This window comes from Epinephelus fuscoguttatus, linkage group LG3, assembly GCF_011397635.1.
Source record: "Epinephelus fuscoguttatus linkage group LG3, E.fuscoguttatus.final_Chr_v1".
Lineage (NCBI taxonomy): Eukaryota > Metazoa > Chordata > Actinopteri > Perciformes > Serranidae > Epinephelus > Epinephelus fuscoguttatus.
The window spans coordinates 27,199,833-27,219,332 of record NC_064754.1 but is presented as its reverse complement, the minus strand read 5'-3'; the positions used below and the strand labels follow the sequence as shown (position 1 = coordinate 27,219,332).

Here is a 19,500-nt window from a genome sequence, read left to right as displayed (position 1 = left end):
CATGGCTCAACACAGAAGGGCAAACTCCTCAGGTCCAGTTTCTGCTGTTTATTTACATCTAAAGGAGAAGGCTCACTCCTTTGAGGACAGCAATGTGAAAATCTTGGACAGAGAGGACAGATGGTTCGAAAGAGGGGTGAAAGAATCCATCTACGTCAAAATAGAGAAGCCGTCTCTAAATAGGGGAGGTGGCCTGAGACACCACCTATCCCCCATTTACAATGCGGCCCTTGCTGCTGTACCTAAGAGATTGAATAACAAAGACTGCCCGAAACTAACCTCAAGTGGCTCAAAGAAACACAACGACAGTCGTTCACTGGTAACCACACATTATGCCTAACAACTGTTGCTCACCAGTGGCCCCACTCACTCCTAACGACTGTCGTTCACTAGTGTGACTCACCTGACCCAAACAATGGTCCAGTGAAACTCCACTAACGAAGTATTGTCTTATGAGGGTGGTGGGTGTACACCTCCACAGAGGTTAAAAACCTGAGTCTTACTCCACTGTTTGTCAGACTAGTGAGGACTAGTCAGACCGATGCGTTGAGAACTGATGAAGCCGCTTGGATAAGAGGCGAAACGTCTTCTAGACAAAATCAAAGTCCAGTTGCCTACGATTTAATTGTTGCCAAAATGGAATTGACCTGGATAAATGAGAATATCCACAGACCTATTCTGTACCATATTCACCATTTTTGTGCCCAGGAATCTTTTGGGGCAGGCCTGAAATCATTGCTTGATGACACACTGGGCCATCCTTAAGCCAATATTATCATAACCCCTCCCTCACTAATATCATTATATTAGAGCGCATAATATCATTGCCGTCTTGTCCTATGTGGGAGGGGGGGTAAGTTTCACGGTTCCAAAAGCTCTCTGAGCTCTTTCAGTCTAATAAATACACAAGTAAATATCTTTTATAAATGCCACAATTGTATAAACACAAGCAAAATAGCCGTCACTAAGGTACCTTTCAGTTTTCAGTTCAGTCCGTTACCTGGCCTGGCAGTTGCTGCTCACCACTGTGGTAGTGTGCTTTGTGCTAACATTAGCTGCTGATCAAGAGTCCATAACTTCCGTTGCTCAGCGGCTCTCGTGTTCTTCAGCTCAGGGTGTGTGTGTGTGCTTTTTGCTACTTGGTTTCGCTGCTAACAACAGTTTGTTGCTGCATCAGCAGGTAGTTCTTTGTTTCAGCTTCTTCAGTGTCTCACAGCAGAAAATACAGAGATTTCTTTAATGAGTCAAATTTGGTTGCATAGTTAATGACGTATTTTTTGGTGGTGTGACAAAATCATAACAAACATTTATATTTGCTATACCTAGACTTTAAAGTGTCCAATATTCCACAATACTCCACTGAAGTTGTTCACATCAAATTGGTTATTTGCTTTGTTTAAAAATTCAAGTCCTGCTCTTTCAGAAACCAAAATTCTAACTTTAACATTTGGGCTACCATGAACAAGAAATCAAGCCTGAATGAAACTGATCGGACCTCAGTCCTATTGATTATATTCTGTCAGACAAAACCAAGGTCTTAATTATTGGTCCTGAAGCCCAGAGAGAGAAACTCAACACAAAACTGCAAGAACTGGCACTAAAACCCTGTCAGCAGGTGAAAAACCTTGGAGTTATCGTTGATTCAAAACTTAGTTTTGAAACACATATTAGAAGTATAGCCAAAACTGGATTTTATCATCTTAAGAACATTGCCCGAGTGCGACAGTTTCTCTCTCAAGCCAACACAGAGACACTAATGCATGTGTTTATTACCTGTGAAATTGACTACTGTAATGCTCTACTTTCTGGTCTTCCTAAGAAAACCATTGCTCAGTTACAGTTACGTAAAAATGCACAAAACTGCATGTGTGCTGACGAGAACCAGAGAGAGAGCACACATTACACCAATTAAAAAGTCTCTGCACTGGCTTCCTGTGTGCTTCAGGATTGATTTTCAAGATCCTTTTATTGGTTTATAATGCTCTTAATGGTCTTAGTCTTACCTAGTTATCAGATTAGCACATTGTGTTGCGTTCTGTTTGTATGAAAAGTGCTATATAAATTAAGTTTGACTGATTGATTGAGTCATATAATCCAAGAAAGAGAGGCTCAGATGAATGATAACCAAATCAAATTGCATGAAATTATCTTTTGGAAAGAAGGAAATTCAAACAAGATAACTGTAGATGGTTTCATAGTAGATTATTGTAGTTGTACAGGTCTAGAGATTTTATATGACTACATATACTGTATATAAAGGCAGTCGACTTTTACTATTAATGGCCATGAAAACCCTCTCACTATATGTTATTTATTTATTCACCACTACTATATTTGCTACAGTCAGAAACTAATACAGTCTGTTGTTCCACTGCCTCTCTTTGCTTCCATACTTCTCCATCACGCTATTTCAATTCTACCAAAATACCGACCCCTACAGCAGGTCCACTTTGACTGAGAGCACAGCAGAAAAAACACATAACACTTCTTAAACTTTTGTGTGGGGGAATAAGTAAGTGTTTGGTCGAGGCAGGAAAAAGTGTTTCCATAGCGTCAGGAGACATGCTGTATTCCAGTCCCATATTACATTCTGAGGTTTTGTCGTAATGCTGTGCGTTTTTGTCAGTCCACGACCGCACTGCTGTCCATTACATGCTTGTCTGAGTTAGTGGTGAGACCTAATGCTTCACTGGTCTGAGCTAGGCTATGCTATCTTGGGGGCTCTACGCTGTGTTAAACGCTATTCTGTGTTTGCCTGGGGAGTGCGAGGCTGTTAAATACTACAGTAGATTTAAGCATGGGGACTTACCTCTTGTTAAATACTAGAATAGTCTTTGTTAGCATTGGGAGCCAATGTCTGCAAGCTGAATGCTATAGTTCTCTGTCAATCCTGGGAATGTAGAAAGCCTATGTTCGTTTAGTGGATGTGGGCTTTGGGACCTGTCTCTGTGTTCTAAAACTGAAGAGCTTTCAGTGCTTAAGGGACCACTGCTTGTTAGCTATTGAGGGACCTGCCTTTACATTCTAGAGTCAAGAGAATATTTTATGCTATGTGTCTGCTATAGAGGTTGTCGACTGTGCTGTCCCTGTTCACAGCTTTCAACAATGTTCAAAGAATGATGTTTGATGTTACATGCTTCACTATGCTCATAAAACTGGTATTTGTTTTTGAAGTCGCAACATAGTTCAAACACCAAGAAATCAATGTGTATGTGTGGATTTCTCTTCGTGCTATTTTACTGTTGATACCTCAAAAGCTTTAGTAACATAAACAGCTCCCCCCCACCCCCCCTCTCTCTCTTTCTCTCTCTCTCTCTGGATATTCTTCGGCTGTGTTACTTCCGACGCTGGTCAAGTGACAGCAGCTTCCTCTCCTACCCTAGGTGTTTGTTTGTAAGTGGCTTTCCTGAGCTAATTCTTTGTTAGCGGATGGATTTAGAGTGGTGTTTGTTAGCACTAGGGTTTGCACAACATCTGCTGAGCATTTACACAGAATTAGGCTGTAACAGAAAATGTGTCCTGTCTACCAGTGTAGCTTTTTAGTACAGTTTTACAGGCCCCTGTTTAGTGTGTGCCTCTAACATATTAACCTGCAGTGTTTAATTAATCCTAATTACACTGATAAGGTCCAACATTGCCAGGTGGAATGTAGCTTACAAAAATATCTCCTGTTATACCTGAGGTGACCTTCCCTTGCCTGGACTGTATGAATTTTTTAAACACTTGAAACATGGGCAGTCTATCACCTCATATGCACTTAATATTTTTCAGGGCATGTATTAAAGATAACTTCACATGCTTTACTAGTGCAACCTGTACTCTGATACTCCAGTATATTATGCTACAGTGGTTTGAATTAACACCCTGGTTGTACACCACACCCCCCTTTTTTTTACGGCAGACATTTTGACTTGTCATAGCATGAAAAGTTAATTAATAATGTTAAGGATGGCTGTGTTGCATTTAAGTGTCCCAGAGGGCTACGCCACTGAGGTATCTGTCACTTTATGCCTGCATTGAAAGCAATCATCAGTGTTATTAATGATACCTGTGCTTCTCCCTTTACACATGCCAACATTTCTTATCAAGAAAACCACAAGACAACTTAGATTACAAGACAGCAGCCCATCTGTTTGCAACGTACACCTATTTCACATATTTTGCTTGTACTGTTGATTTTATATCAATTTACAGTACTGTGCTCTGTATCTCTGACTCCTTTTTTAAGACAAAAGTTACATTCTGTGGCTTCTATGTGTCTTTATAGAACATTGCATTACCACCTTAAGAGCTAGCACATAGCAATGTCCAGCTTTTTAAAGCATCTATTTGGACATATACTTTGATTTCTGCATGGTAATAATAATAATAAGATGAAGAACAATCAGTGACAATAATAATAAACATAGCTTTAATTCTTATAGCGCTTTTAAGGAACCCAAGGACGCTTTACACACAAAACAAATAACACAAACAACACAGTGTTTGCTGGGGATAAAGGGATTAACGAAGTCTGTAGATCGTGGTGAACAGGTGGGTTTTAGGTTTGTTTGTTTGTTTGTTTTTTAAAATGTCCATTGATACAGCATTTCAGATTTCTGTCACACTGAAGGCTCTGTCCCTGAAAGTCTGCAGGCTGGTGTGCAGAGTGGTGTGCAGACCTGTATCCAAGTACTGTGGATTCTGGAACAGGGTGTAGGGGTGAAGGAGGTCTGATTAGTACTGAGGGGTGAGGTTATGGAGTGATTTTTAGAGTGAGGGGAAAGAGCTTGAGATGTAGGACTTGACTGGAAGTTGGTGAAGGTGGATGAGGGTTATGTGCTGCCTGGGCTTGGTGCAGGTGTGAACCCTGCACCTGAGTTCTGTACCGACTGGAGCCTGCCCTGGACTTTGCTGGGTACCCTGGACAGGACTCTATACAGGAGGTGTTGAAAGCATGGATGAGAGTCTTTGCTACAGAGTCTGTGAGTGATGGCCGTAGTCTGGAGATGTTTTTAATGAGACAGCCGTGACCTGAAGTTCAAGTAGAGTTTTATTATTTTATGTTAATCTTGGTGGAAACACATTCATATCACCTTCACTTGTAGGGGACATATCTATTAATTACTGTGGCGGTTACCTTGTTCTCCAAGGTGCTTTCTGATCTCAAGTCATCCATTGAAAACTCCTACAAACATAATTTGTTTACCACATTAGTTTTTGGTGCTAGCTGTGCCTGAAACTTTTTCTTTGTAGTCAGTAAATCTTTATGTTCAGTTCACCAGAATAATGTGGGGCTGTATTTTTATCTTTCTTCAACTCAACTGTGGGCAGAAGTTTGTTCTGTATTTGTAGCACTGTTACTTTTTGCTTCTTTTTTTTGGTGATTGACTTATTTTGCATTTTGCATGTGACCTTAAAGCCGCTGCACGCTTCACTTTGTTGAGACAGGACCTATTTCCCCATGCTAGTTTGTTTCACTTTTGTGCCGACTAAAGTGGGATGGTACTTAGCAGCATCTGGGGGCCGTACTTTGTCAGGCCAACTTAATGTAGCTGCACCATCCTAACTGACCTACTGCATTAAATATTAATATAGCACATTGCTGGCCTCATCATCATCGTCCTCCTTACCCCCATCTATTTCTCATTATTCTGCATACTAGCTCCATCCTCTTCTTTTGTTTCTGCCCCATGTCATGTGCTTTTCTACCAGCCTTTCAATTATTGTTCCTCAGCTTTTGGGCGCTCATTTCTGTCTTCATCCACCTTCACTACTTGTAGCTCCTCCTCCTCTGGCCCACATGACATTTTCCCGCAAGGATTTCTAGAAATGTGTCAGTTCGTCTCTCATTAGCCCGGATCTGTACAGCTCTCCCCACACTTTCATACTTTCTTCATCTGATTGCTGTAAACAAAAATGAAATTTGACATGAAGTAGCCTGTGTGTATGAGCAGGAGAGAGACAAAGTGAGATGCTGTCTTGGTTTTGGTGGTGTATTATTTAATGGTATGCTGGCTCATGAGTGACGCTATATTTTAAGGGGCCTTTGTGCATTTGCACGTGTGTCTATGTGTGTGTGTGTGTGCTGTGTGCATGCACGTGGGTGGATGTGAAACTACATGAAGTTCACTGTATTTGTATAATTGATGCACAATGTCATCAGTAAATCTCTAGGTAGAGTATGTGGGTTATAATGTGGAAATACATTCGTGTGGTGTGTGAGTGTGTGTGTTGTATTTGTGCATTATTCATACGTGAGCTTCTTGGTGGACTTGTGTGATTTGATGAGAAGATGCAGGTCTGTGTCAATGTCTCTTTTTACCCTTTATAATTCAGCAACTACTATCATCTTCCCCTTTTACCCCCTCAGTCCTCTTAAAAGACTCATTCTGAATTCCTCTCTTCTCCTCTCCTCTCCTCTCCTCTCCTCTCCTCTCCTCTCCTGTCTCCTTGTGAAGGTATTTAAAAGGAAGTGTGTGGCTTAGACCATGATGACAGGTGTAAATATTAAACATGTTAAAAGCATGTTATGAACTTGTATGACATGGTACATGTAGTATCTTCAGCCTGACGGCATATTAGGGACGCTGTGTATGTGTATGTGCATATATTGTGTGCTTCCTCACACATACGATTTCCCATCAGCAAGAGTAGCTTCGCTTTGGGTTCTTCGTAGCCATTTATGATGTATTTTGAATTGTGGCATTCTGACTTTTTAACACCTCCTTCGTTCTCCTCAGTGGGTACATTTATAGGTGACGGTAATATGAGATGTGTATTTTCATTAGGAATATAACAAATTTTATTTTCGTTATCCATTTATAGATCTATTTTGTCATTCATTTAATTAAAAAATGTACAAAAATAGTTGTAAAAGATGTCTCAAGGTGACATTTAAAAAAAAAAAAACATGTCATGTCCAGTTAACTATCCCAAACTCTATGGCAGCAAAAAAGATCACTTATCAATTCACAAAGAAATTTCCCAAACATTGGTGAGCATCTCCATGGAAACAGAAGCATTCATGTTAAATGATGTTTAGACCTACAGTATCATTAGGCCCTGTGGTGGGTATCAGGTTGTGCTGTCATAAATCTACTGGGCTCCATGACAGGCAACACCTTTCTCTAGCCCTCACCTAATGTATGTTTGAACTGCCTTTAAGTCCCACCCTTCCATTTAAATTGTCGTTATCCTCACCCAAGCAAAAAGCAGATACTCAGTGGCTTGGTTGTTTTGCGTGGCAAAGCTACACTGGCTGGTCTACCTGGCTTAATAGACGATTTTATCTGAATGCCATTGCCCACTCAGTATTCCAGCTGTCATCCCTGCTTATCTAGCTCCACTAGTGTTACAAATAGTTATTAGTTATATCCAAAAATGGTTCCACTTTATATTGCCATCTAACCCACTTTGTTTGGAGGCAAAACCCAGTGTGAGTGCACACAAATACAGTGATGGTGGCTGGACTAATGGCGCTCAGATGAAGGTACAATTAACTAGTTGCTTATTAGCATGCATATGAGTACCATATTAGCACTTATTAATGCCTCATTCTGCATTACCTTATTCTACAACTACTAGGCCATTATCAGAGTTTTTCTTCAATGACCTAATTATTGCTTATTGATACTGAGCAAGGAAGTTGTTGTACATGAATATGCTTTATGGGCCTTATAAGGTGGTAGTATCACAAGAATAGTCATTCTCCCCTAATAATGCTTAATAAATATGGTCTATTCTCATGTAACAGAACACAAAATGACAGTGTTAATACTGTGTGAATAACTCTAAATGAAGTCTTTGCAACTCAGAGTATGTTACTCATTTTACAGTTCGGTCTTGCTCATAACTAATTCATGATCAGTTTAAAACTTATTAACCCACACGTGTTCCCTTTTTTCAAGTTGCCTCCTCTTCACACTTGATAAATCCATCAGAGTAGAGCACACAACTATCTACTTTATTGATAGACCAATTAGGGTATTTTTGAACATTTCTATTAAAAATGTACTGCCTTATTAGTTAAGAATAGTGTCTTTTAATTGCAGTAGTTGTGTGATATAATGGATTCATTAGGTGTGGAGAGGAGGCAACTTTAGAAAAGAGGTAACGTGTGGGTTAATAAATTTCAAAATTAAAGTGAATTAATTATGAGCAAGACTGAACTTCAGATTGAGAAACATACTCTGAGTTACAAAGACTTTATAGAGTTATTGGGACACTCTTAATCTTTGTAGTTTTGTGTTTTATTACATAAGAATAGACCATATTTATTGAGCGTTATTAACAGAGAATGACTGTTGTTGTGATACTACCACCTTATAAGGCCCATAAAGCATATTAAGATTGCAGTTCATGACCAACAACTCCCTTACTCAGTATCAATAAGCAGTAATTAAGAGGTCAATGAAGGAAAAACTGTTAATGGCCTAGTAGCCTAGATGTAGAATATAGTCATGCAGAATGGGGTATTAATAAGTGCTAATATGCTACTAATGTGCACGCTAATGAGCAGTTCATTGACGCTTAATATAAAGTGTCAGGCAGAAAACTTTTAACAGCATTCTCTGATCTAATGCACATTAAAGCTGACCTTAAATCCTTCCCTCGCATTAGGAAAGAGCAGATACAATGTGTTCTGGCCCAACTTTATATCTACATTTTATTTAAAGATAGGCAGCTTCATCTGAGTGCTTTATGTCCAGCCACCATCACTGTATTTGTGTCCACTCCTGCTCGGTTTTGCCTCCAAACAAAGTAATATGGATGCTAATAAGCAACTAGTATGAATGAATATGTGTATGTTAATATAAAGTGCTACTGTTTTTGGATATAACTAATAACTATTTATAACACTAGTGGAGCTAGATAAGCAGGGATGACAGGTGGAGTACTGAGTGGGCAATGGCATTCAGATGAAACTGTTTATCAAACCAGTTGGGCCAGCCAGTGTTGCTTTGCCTTGCAAATTACAGCCAAGCCACTGAGTATGTGCTCTTTGCTTGGGTAAGGATAACGGCAATTTAAATGCACATTAGGTGAGGGCTGGAGAAAGGTGCCGCCTGTCATAGGGCCAGTAGATTTATGATGGCTCAGCCTGTTATGCATTGCGGGGCGTAATGATACTGTAGAGACAATATGCCACTAATATGCATGTTAATAAGCAACTAGTTAATTATACCTTAGTATAAAGTGTTACCTAGAAAAATTCTAACACCATTCTCTGATCTAATGCGTATTTAAACTGACCTTAAATGCTTCCCTCACTTGAGGACAGAGCAGGTATAATGTGCCTGGACTCAACCTTATATCTACATAATATATGCAGAGGTTAAAGTGGCTTGATGGGCAGCTTCATCTGAGTGCCATTAGTCCTCCAAACAAAGTGGTCTAGATAATTTGAGTGAACTATTTTGTTTTACAGCTTGTCTGCTTGGATATTCTCATTGCATCTTTGAAGAGTACAACCAGTAATAAGCAAAACCTCAAAAATATGACCCATATCATTGTAATACGCTGGAATTATCCTTCAAACAATTGACAGGTGGTTGACTGATTAATTGTTAAATCGATTGTTTTAGCACTGATTCGTCTGTGACTGTCAGTTGTTCATTGCATGTGTGTGGGAGAGAGTGGGTGGGTGTGGGAGCATGTTAATATCTGTGCTTGTGTGTCGGTGTTATCTGGGTAAAACTGAAGATGTGCCTGTTGCCACACAGAGGAGAGATTTTTGTCTTCTTTTTTTTTCCTTTCGAAACCCGAGTAAAGTATAAAGCCACACACACCTACAGTCAGATACGCACACACACAGATAGAGAGAGAGAGATGGAAACAGTGAGATAGATCTTTTTGAAGTACAATTTCATCCTCTCTCCTTCCCACTTTTCTCTTTTTGTAGCAGTGAAGGGAGGGGAGTTAAATCTCTGCGGGGCCTGCTTTATGTGTGTGATGGCCTGAGCTGTGAGCTTTTTGTTAAACTGAGGGACAACACTGGAGGCACAATATAGGTTTACACACACACACCTACACACACGACGGTGGAGTTGGAGGTGGTGGGGGGCAGAGAGACAGGAGCTGACAGCTGATTCTCCATGTTTGTTTATGAGGGCTTTGATGTTTAATGTGTCACGTTCTTTGATGCCCTCTGCGGAGGGGGTGTCAGTGTGTGTGTGTGTGTGTGTGTGTGTGTGTGTGTGTGTGTGTGTGTGTGAGTGAGTGAGCGTGAGAGAAAGAGGGACTTTGCGGGGAGGTTTGATGTTTGCGTCTCTCTTAGTTTTTCCTCCCAAGTCTCTCACTCTTTTTCCACCTCTCTCCGCAGCGGTTCACTCACAAGACTGGAACATTTTTCTCCTTCTCATTCTCCCCTTCAGCCTTTTCTTTCTCTCCCCTGTCTACTCCTCCTCTCCCCCTCTCTGGTGGATGGGCTGTGTCGCTGTCTATTTGTTGTGTCCCCAGGGGGAAAACTCAGCTTACACTTTATGCAAACATACATTCTGCAATCATTAGCAACTTATTTCACACTCACTTTGGGTTTCATTCTGTTTAATAGCTGCTTTGGTTTTGGTAATGCTAGCTGCTGCCTCTGACTCTCGCACTGACCCTTGTTTCCCTCCGACGCTGAGACTAAATGATTTAACTGTACATGGCATTGTGAATTAATGCTGGGAAATTTGGAGCCACAGTTTATAGAGGATATCCTCTGACTTCAAATGAGACTGCTAGAAAATGACACCATATCTTTTGCAGTTAGTGCACCACAGAAAAATTATGTTCAGCATTAATGACTCTGATTTTTTTTCCCTTTGTGTTACATTTTAAACATTAAGCCGGTTTAATAATACAGCACCGCACAAAATGAGCAAGCAGGTTGAGCATCGGTATTTGGCTCAATTAGGTTTTGAGACAATGCAGGCTGTTGTTTTATTGGCTACTGAGGGTTGAAGTGAATCAAACCTGTGATTTATGAGGCAGTTATCTTCGACCATTACGGCCCCCCTGTTGCCAGCAGTCACTCTCTCGCAGTGTAGTCTGACTTGTTGACTGAATCTCTCAGCATCTCTTCGTCTCTTCCCCATTTTCTCTCCTAACGCTTACGCTCCCTCTTATCTCCGTCACTCTCCGGGTCTGACTCACTGATTGCAAAATTGAAAATGGTTTTAATTCTACTGGGTTTTTGAGTCTGATTTGCACTCACTCACTCACTCACTCACACACTCCAGCTCCTTTTTTTCTTCTTTCTTCTCTGCAATTAATTCAGTTCCTCAGACAAATCTGCTGACTGTCTCTGCTGCTGGCCTGTGTGTCATTGCAGGATGAAAAGTCCACGTTCTTCCAGTTCGGCGCGGCTCTGCAGCAGGAGGCTCTGCTCATGCTTGCCATCATGGAGGAGTATGACTGGCATGTTTTTTCTATCGTCACTTCCAAGTTCCCCGGGTACCAGGATTTCATCAGCACACTGAAGACAACTGTGGATCACAGGTAATAAATACACTCCCCCACATGTGCACACATTCACACACTCACACACTCTCTGTTTCCATCCTTAACCTGTATTTACAGCAGCTGACAAGATTAAGTACCTTGTATTATTTAATGGTGTATTGTTACAGCTTTGTGCGCTGGGACCTGCAGAGTGTGGTGACTCTAGATGCTGTAGATGGCGACCCAAACTCTAAATCACACATTGCCCTCAAGAGAATCCAGAGTCCCGTTATACTGCTGTACTGCTCCAAGGATGAGGCTCTGTGAGTGTCTCTCACTTTCTTTTGTTTCCGTCTCTCTGTCATACACTGCCAGATTTCCACAGTGGATCTTTATTAACTCTCTCACTCCTCTCCTCGACAGGTATATACTCGAAGAGGCTCGATCCTTGGGCCTGATAGGAGCTGGTTACATTTGGATTGTGTCCAGTCTCACCACTGGGAACCCAGACTTTACCCCCGAGGTAGGGAGGCCCCATATGTAGTAACAGGTGGCCACTTTTGAGTGGTTTGACAAGACAAGTAGTGTTTTTGATTTCAGGCTGTTGCAGGTCATCTGCTTCCTGTCTTGTATCAAACTCATCTCTTGTATCCTCTAGGGCTAATATGACATATAGCAGTAAAGACATACTGAAACTCTGAATGAAGCAAGATCCACCTACCAGCATCTCTAAAACTCACATTAATTATATCTTGTTAATTTAATTAGTACTAAAACCAGAGTGTAAAAGAGACAATTATTGTTTTGATCCAGACTATTTCGCAGTTTCCAGTTAACTAGCTTAGACTCCAGGTAGTTACTGCTCCTCCACAAGAAATTGTCCGACTCATAACCACCTGTTTTTACACTTAGTTTCACACATGGCTGTTAGCAGAACTCATCCAGGAGCACATATCTGTAATATTAGTTGTTCAAAACACTCTATTTCCATTGTCCAGTGTGCTCTCTGTTATTATAATCCATCGTTTTCCTTCATTTGAGAATTTACTGGTGCTATTTTGATCATGCCATCTCATTTTGACCTCTTCTGCAGTGGCAACCAACTGGACAATTGGTGCCACACACTGCTTTTCTTACTGAACCAATCCCCAATATTTGTATAACAGTGGAGGATGGAAAAGCACATGAATTTTCTTTTGCTGATTTTTTGGGGGGAAATTTGGTTAAAATTTGAACCACATTTTGATAAAAACCCAACTATATTTAACAGACAAATATGAGAGTTGTGTCAACCTCTTCATTTAGCCAGGAAAGTAATAAGCAAGTGTCGAACTATTCCTTTAAGCCATACACAGAGGACAGTAAAGAGACAAATCATTATAACTGGTAACCTATAATTCAAACCATATTTTTAGTTTACTGCTTTGTTTACATTCTTCTCGCTTTACCTGAAAACATTTGCTCAGGCCCTAAATAGGATGTTTGACAGCATTACATACACATTCACTCTCAAAATGTAGGACAGCAAGATAGCTATTATCCAAATAGGATATAAATATTTGTGTATAAATAATTCAAACTATAATCAGCTCAAATGTTCCCCTCACATTAAAACTGGAAACATATCCAATGTTTGCTTACCTTTTCTCTAAAGCCTCTCAAAGGTTTATTCTCCTCCCTTCCTTGTCCATCATTCTCACTTCCCTATTTGTGTTGGGTTTTTATGCTTCTGTTTTTTGCCTCAGACAAAGATCTGATTCAACATTTAGTGCCAAATTAAAAAGTAAAAACAAAGTATCGTATGGTAGATTGACAGCCTAGCGTGCTGGCATTTTTTGATGTTTGCTCAGTCTAGTTTAGGGAGACATACTTAGTAAGCTATTTAGTTTTTCAATCCTTTCATTTTGACAGTTTCAAGATGTAGGTGATACCTGAATGAGCAATTTCGTTGTGGACACACAGTCTGCTCACACTTATTTAATAGCCAGATATGAATTATTTCAGGAAGGTGCACGAAACCAATAAATCATCTGCCTGACACCTTTGAGAGATACATATGGATGGTTAAAATTGGGGCAAAAAAAAAAAGAAAAAAGTCAAATTGAAGTCAAATTGAATCTTTCACACCATATGTGCCACTTCTCAGATCTCCTCTCCTTTCCTCTCAGATGTTCCCTCTGGGTATGATCTCCGTGTCCTATGACGACTGGGAGTACCCGCTAGACACGAGGGTGAGGGATGGGGTGGGCATCATTTCCTCTGCAGCCACCTCCATGCTGCGGGAGAAGGGGGAGCTGCCAGAGGCCCAGAGCAGCTGCTACAGCACAGCGTCAGACAGGAGCCCGGGGAAGCTCCCACCTAGCGCCCTGCGCAGGTGTGTATATGTGTGTGCATGTGTGAGAGTGTGAGGAGAGATCAAGGTCTAGGGACTTGCATAACTCTGTTTGTCTTTGTAGCTGAGTGGCTGAGTGGTGTTACATAAGTCTTTTTAATGTACTAATGAGAGGGGTAGAAAGGAGAAAGGAAGCAGAGATGACAGCAGTGTTAAACACTGTGATGTCTAATGACATTTAACACTATTAGCTATTGTGTACATGGCTGCTCGGTGTATGAGCTCATTCTGCTGCCTTAGTGGAGAGACAATGCACTGAACTTCAGGCAGACCTCTGTGTTGTTGCTGCCCTGTGTTAACTGGTGCCTGGAATGTGTCTGGTGTGTTTGTATTCATGTGTATTTCTGTGTGTGCACCTCACCTTCACATGACTGGATTCACTGTCATTAAGTCAGGATTAAAGCAGCTTTTACTAGCTTTGTTCTCTCTCTCTCTTTTTCTTGTTACGTGGCTCTGTGGGTGGCATGTATGCGTTGGTAGGTGTATGTGTGTGTGTGTGCATGCACATATGCATACCAGTATGTGTGTATGTACTCTTCTCTGAAGTCTCTGTGATGAGCAAACAGTCAAATCCTTTATACAAGAAGGGGGACAAATGGGCGAACATGCAGGCACATTCATACTGAACATCCACAGCTATTGAAGCACAGACACAGAGTCTGTGATGGCATTGCTTCCTTTTGAGGTTTTTATGCTGCAATATTGTGATACATCTTGAATATGAGGCATTCAGTGGTTAAAATATGATTATTAATTCAGAAATTTTATATAAAACTGACTGAATACATGAAGGTCAGGTTGCTAGGCTCTGCACTTCTATGATGACTTATGAGTTGCCTCATTAGAAAGAGAGCCACAGTATGATTTTCACCATTATGGCTTTATTATCCCATCTCTCTCTCTTATTAGCCCATTACAGTATATATCAAAGCCTATACAATACCGGCATTGTTGACAGGTTGATCCAATATAACTCAGACCTCAATTGGAGCGCAAACATTTTTCTGAACAATCTTTTTTCTTTCTGTCAGAGGTACCTCATTTGTCTCACTAACTTATTAGATAGAATTTGCATATTTGTCAAAACAACTGCAGCCAATTTTTGTGATAATAAACTGACAGGTTGGATTTCCCCACCCTGATTTGGAAGTGGTGAGGCTGTGATCAGAATTCTGCATACATTAGTCTAGATACAATCTTGCCGCAGTGTGCATATAAACAACGTGAGGTGGAGAGGAATAGGACAAGATAATCTGGCACTTAAAAGACACTATCAATCCCGTTGGATTCCCTGTCATTCTTGTCTGACAGGCATTAATATCCCAGACTCTAGTTCAGCTTATTTGGTCTGCACAATGGTACAGGTTTTTATTTAGGTTTGTCCTGGTAGTAAATTTTAAAAGGTTATTCTATTTGATGGAACCACCGTACCATGCAAACCCCTAAGCTGTCACTTTTTTTTTTTTCTGAAAAGATGCTCCCTGCCATAAAACACAATGTGGCAAGAGCCTCCCTTCCTTCTGTATTCATACTTTTAGAGAGTGCTCACACAATGGTTGCCCAAGTACTTCGGTAATAGGAGAATGTTCCCCACATAGTCGTAAATGAACTCACATTTGAAAGATGGCATTTACAATAGCAGGTCTTTCTGTTTCTTCTTTAATGCGGCCTCTGCTGCTATTAAAACTGGTATCGAATTTCTAGTTAATGCAAATACTTTTGTTTATAGTAATTCAGAAATCACTGAACCCCTTTTTTATGTAGCTGTACATTTTGTGTTGTTGGTGTCACACTGGACCACAAAATGACATGAATAAACATGTGAATATAAATATGAATATGTGACGTCTAATCTGCCTGTTTTACATGCCTCAAAAACACACAGCCTCATCCATTCAGATCAAAATCTTTGTCCAAAAATGGTAACAAACCTGCAATAGGAGGAGACAGCAGTTTCCCAGAATAGACCGCAACAGTGTTTCCGCTATATGTATTCAGCTGTGACAATGCACTGTGACAAGGGCATCACCTGCTGCACCGTGAAGATTTTTCAAACACAAAAATATGTATTTGTCCTGACATGCCGCTAATAGTCAAAAGTATCGTAACCTGTAATGACAAAGGCAGGTTCGGTTATGTAGCACAGACGTGTCTCTTTTGTGTAACTTTGTAGGTTTATGTTTAATTATTTGTGTTTGCTGAGAGCAGGTTTACCCACGGCAGAGCTGTTTGGTATTTTTGCAGTGCCTGCATGCGAGGGAGACAGGGACCTTTTGTTTACTCTTTACTCAGTGTGAGTGGAGCCTGCTTGGAAAGAGCACAGGCCTGTTTCCAAGTCTTTGTAAAAACAGATGATTAATGTACCTCTCTCTAATCCACTGTCCAACAACAATATTTATGTGTCGACTCTAATACCTCTCCTGCAGATGAGACAACATCAAATCCCACCTGTTTGAATTGGAATGCAATTATCATATTTCCACCTGCGGGGCGCATGCTAAACAGCACTCGAACATTTCTCTTTATGCGTCTTGACTTCCTGTTGCAATATTTTTATGCATGAATCGCTCACGGCCCTGTTCCCTGACCTGCTCCCGTGAAAAACAGAAGTATATTAAAGCTTTCCTTTTGTAGAATAATGACACTAGTGAACCCAGAGGAAATCAAAGTTTTACCGCACACCAGAATACTCAGGTTGACACTTATTTTATTTACTGTTTACATTAATAAACCAAGGAACGAACAACGTGTTTTGCATGTTGCCCCATCACATTTGCTCTCTTCTAAATTGCCAACAGGTGTGCCTTTTAAATAATCACTTGCTGATTAGCAAAGAATCCAACAGGTGCACTACAGGATGTCAACAGTAAGGCAATAGGCAATAGCAGCTATAATTCTACCACACAGATAGGGATGCACAAATTTGTCGCTTGCACCTACATTGTCATATTTTGACATTTAGGTCCACCGACAAAGTGGCATTATTTGACAAATTGAGATGAGAATGCATTGGATATTTGCCTTGTTGACTGCTGTCAGCCTATTGGCAAATAAATGGCATTCACTGATGGCCGATGTTTATTCTGTTGAGTCACATCTATTTTGCATGGACTAGAAAGCAGGGCTCAAGACTAAGGGCGTCCCAGCATCCTGCTTAGAAAACATGTTTGGGACAAACAAAGATCTTCCCAGTGACAGAACAACACAGTAAACTCACTATCGACACAGCAGGGGATGCAAACGTTTGTTTCCCTGATAAGGGGAAGCTACATTATGAAAAACAAATCCATGTTAACATCGAGAGGAGGAAAGCACGTTGGCCAGAACTAACTGCTGATGGAGGTTACATTTAGTTACATTATGATGTGTTCAAGCTCTCCTCTGTAAAAATGAATATTGGGTGAAGGTGAATTTTAACATCCCCATGACATGTTCAAATGTCCTCTAGTTACATGTAGGTTTTGGCGATTGATTGAATGAAATGTTGTTGTTTGAAGGTGATATGTGTTGATGTTTTTGCAGCAATATATAACAGAAAATAAAGAGGAAATCATGATATATTATGAACCGTAAAAAGGCTTTTGAAGCAGTTTTTTAATATATTTTCATGGGAAAGAAGGTTATATAAAGGTTGTATCATTAAAATGTATGGATGAATTTGTGCTCCTTCAAAGAGAGTGTAATGATAGACTGGCTGTTAAAGTTCAGTTTTAAAGTTTTTAAGTTCAGTTATTTCTTTATAATTAAGATTTCTTTGTTTCCCTGGCACAAAAGCCAGAAATGATAATAATTAAAAAATGTAACCAAAAAATAAATAAATAAACAGCATTGGCCCAGAATTTCACAAGTGGTGCATCTCTAGTACAAAATTTAAATTTAAATATTACATTTCATAGGATAATGATGTATTACTATTAATGTTAGAACACAACAGAGGATGAGTAGATCTAGACCACATACATTTCCATAAAGTGCAAAATACATTAATATTCTTATAATAAATTATCATAAACTAGTGGGGAAAAAATAGTAAAAATGTATATACGTAGATGCCAAAGGGTACTATACAAAATACACACTATATTACATGCTGTACACCAGTAGGAGGAGGTGAATATTATCTACAGAGAAGATATAAAATATATCTGTCTTAATAATGTAAGGGAGGGAAAAGGAATGTTAATATTTTGAGTCTATCAAATGTGTGTTTACATAAAGGATTTTAAGACTTACAAGTAGTGAAAAAAAATGTTGTGTGCATATGAAAGTGCACTCTTGTGCCAAATCAAAAATGTTTGTAAAGCTGCAAATGTTTGACTTTTGAAATATTCTATTTTAGTCAGATGATATTTTAGCCGTATAGCATTGCCCGACAAACCATGTTTGACACTGTGTCAAAATGAATCAAACCATTTATAATAAGACAGAACACAAGGCATCTAAGAAAGAGTGTTTTCTGTTTTGGGCAGCTGCTGTCCCTCTTGCGATTTGGTCTTTTTAGTAAACTTCCTTAGACAGGCCTCCTTTCCCCCTGTGGGAATTCAGGCTATCATCCCAGTCTTAACATCCTCGCCTTTTTAAAATTGTTTTTACTGGAGTGAGTATATTCTTAATCCCATATCACTGTGTGTGATACTGGTTCATTTACTCCTCTCTACTGCTTCACTTTAGCGAGAGTGTAAATGTTTCAGCAAAGGATCTGTTTGCGTATGCAGGGTAACTGTAGTGAGTAAGAGAGTGAGGGCAGCCTTGTTGCACCAGTGGCTTGTCTTTCAGGCGTATATCTGTGGAGAAATCAATGCTGAATGTTGATGGGAGAGATATGTGGCCTCTGACTCTTCCCCCTCCTACACACAAACAGATGCTCACACACACGTACACACTCAGGCATGCATGCGCACACAGTGGGTGAAGACAGCATTGATTTGAAGAGGATACTCTTGCAGTGATTACAGAGTGCTTAACTTGTTATTTCAAATGTATCTGCTCTTGTGCACACATCCTCACACTCAAAACAGATGCAAAACAAAAGCAAATAACAGCTTCCTACTCTTTCTGTCTTTTTCTCCTCTGTGTTTCAGACACATGATGCATGTATGGAATGAAGGGCGCGACTTATCCTTTACTCCAGATGGTTACCAGGCTAACCCCAAATTGGTTGTCATCGTCCTGAATAGTGAAAGGAAGTGGGAGAAGGTAACAAATGAGCACAGTGTTTTGCAAAAGAGCATGGAAATTAAAAAGTCAAAACACTTTAATTAAGATGGCTAACCCTGATTTTGTTTATGCTTGTGTGTGTTTGGGCACACACAGATGGGCCGCTGGGAGAACGGGACGCTGGGGTTGATGTTTCCAGTGTGGCCGAGGTATAACTCTTACGGGGATGAGGATGCAGATGAAAACCACCTCTCAATCGTCACCCTGGAGGAGAAACCTTTTGTCATTGTTGACAATGTGGACATCCTCACTGGCACCTGCATGAGAAACTCTGTGCCCTGCCGCAAGCATGTCAAAGAGTAAGTAGACCCACCGTCACTGTGAGCAAATACACAGCATCTGTCCACCACTGAAGAGTCATTTAAAGGGATACTTTGCCAATTCATAACAATGTAGGTAGTATGTGTAAATAAACAGGGGTAAACTTCCCTTAATCTGCCCGCCACCATAGATACAAAAATTTTAGAAGCAGATCGAGAGAGAAA

General features: G+C 40.2%; 1 protein-coding gene across 1 annotated transcript in view; it reads left to right on the top strand.

Annotated features, from left to right (window-relative positions):
• The window catches only part of grin2ab (glutamate receptor, ionotropic, N-methyl D-aspartate 2A, b), a 126,381-nt gene that overhangs the window by 75,337 nt on the left and 31,544 nt on the right, over nucleotides 1-19,500 (top strand). Inside the window, exons 5-10 of the mRNA XM_049571878.1 lie at nucleotides 11,297-11,463; nucleotides 11,595-11,729; nucleotides 11,830-11,929; nucleotides 13,575-13,780; nucleotides 18,880-18,994; nucleotides 19,112-19,314. Of these exons, the coding sequence (XP_049427835.1) occupies nucleotides 11,297-11,463; nucleotides 11,595-11,729; nucleotides 11,830-11,929; nucleotides 13,575-13,780; nucleotides 18,880-18,994; nucleotides 19,112-19,314 (926 nt within the window). The remainder of the gene's footprint in view (nucleotides 1-11,296; nucleotides 11,464-11,594; nucleotides 11,730-11,829; nucleotides 11,930-13,574; nucleotides 13,781-18,879; nucleotides 18,995-19,111; nucleotides 19,315-19,500) is intronic.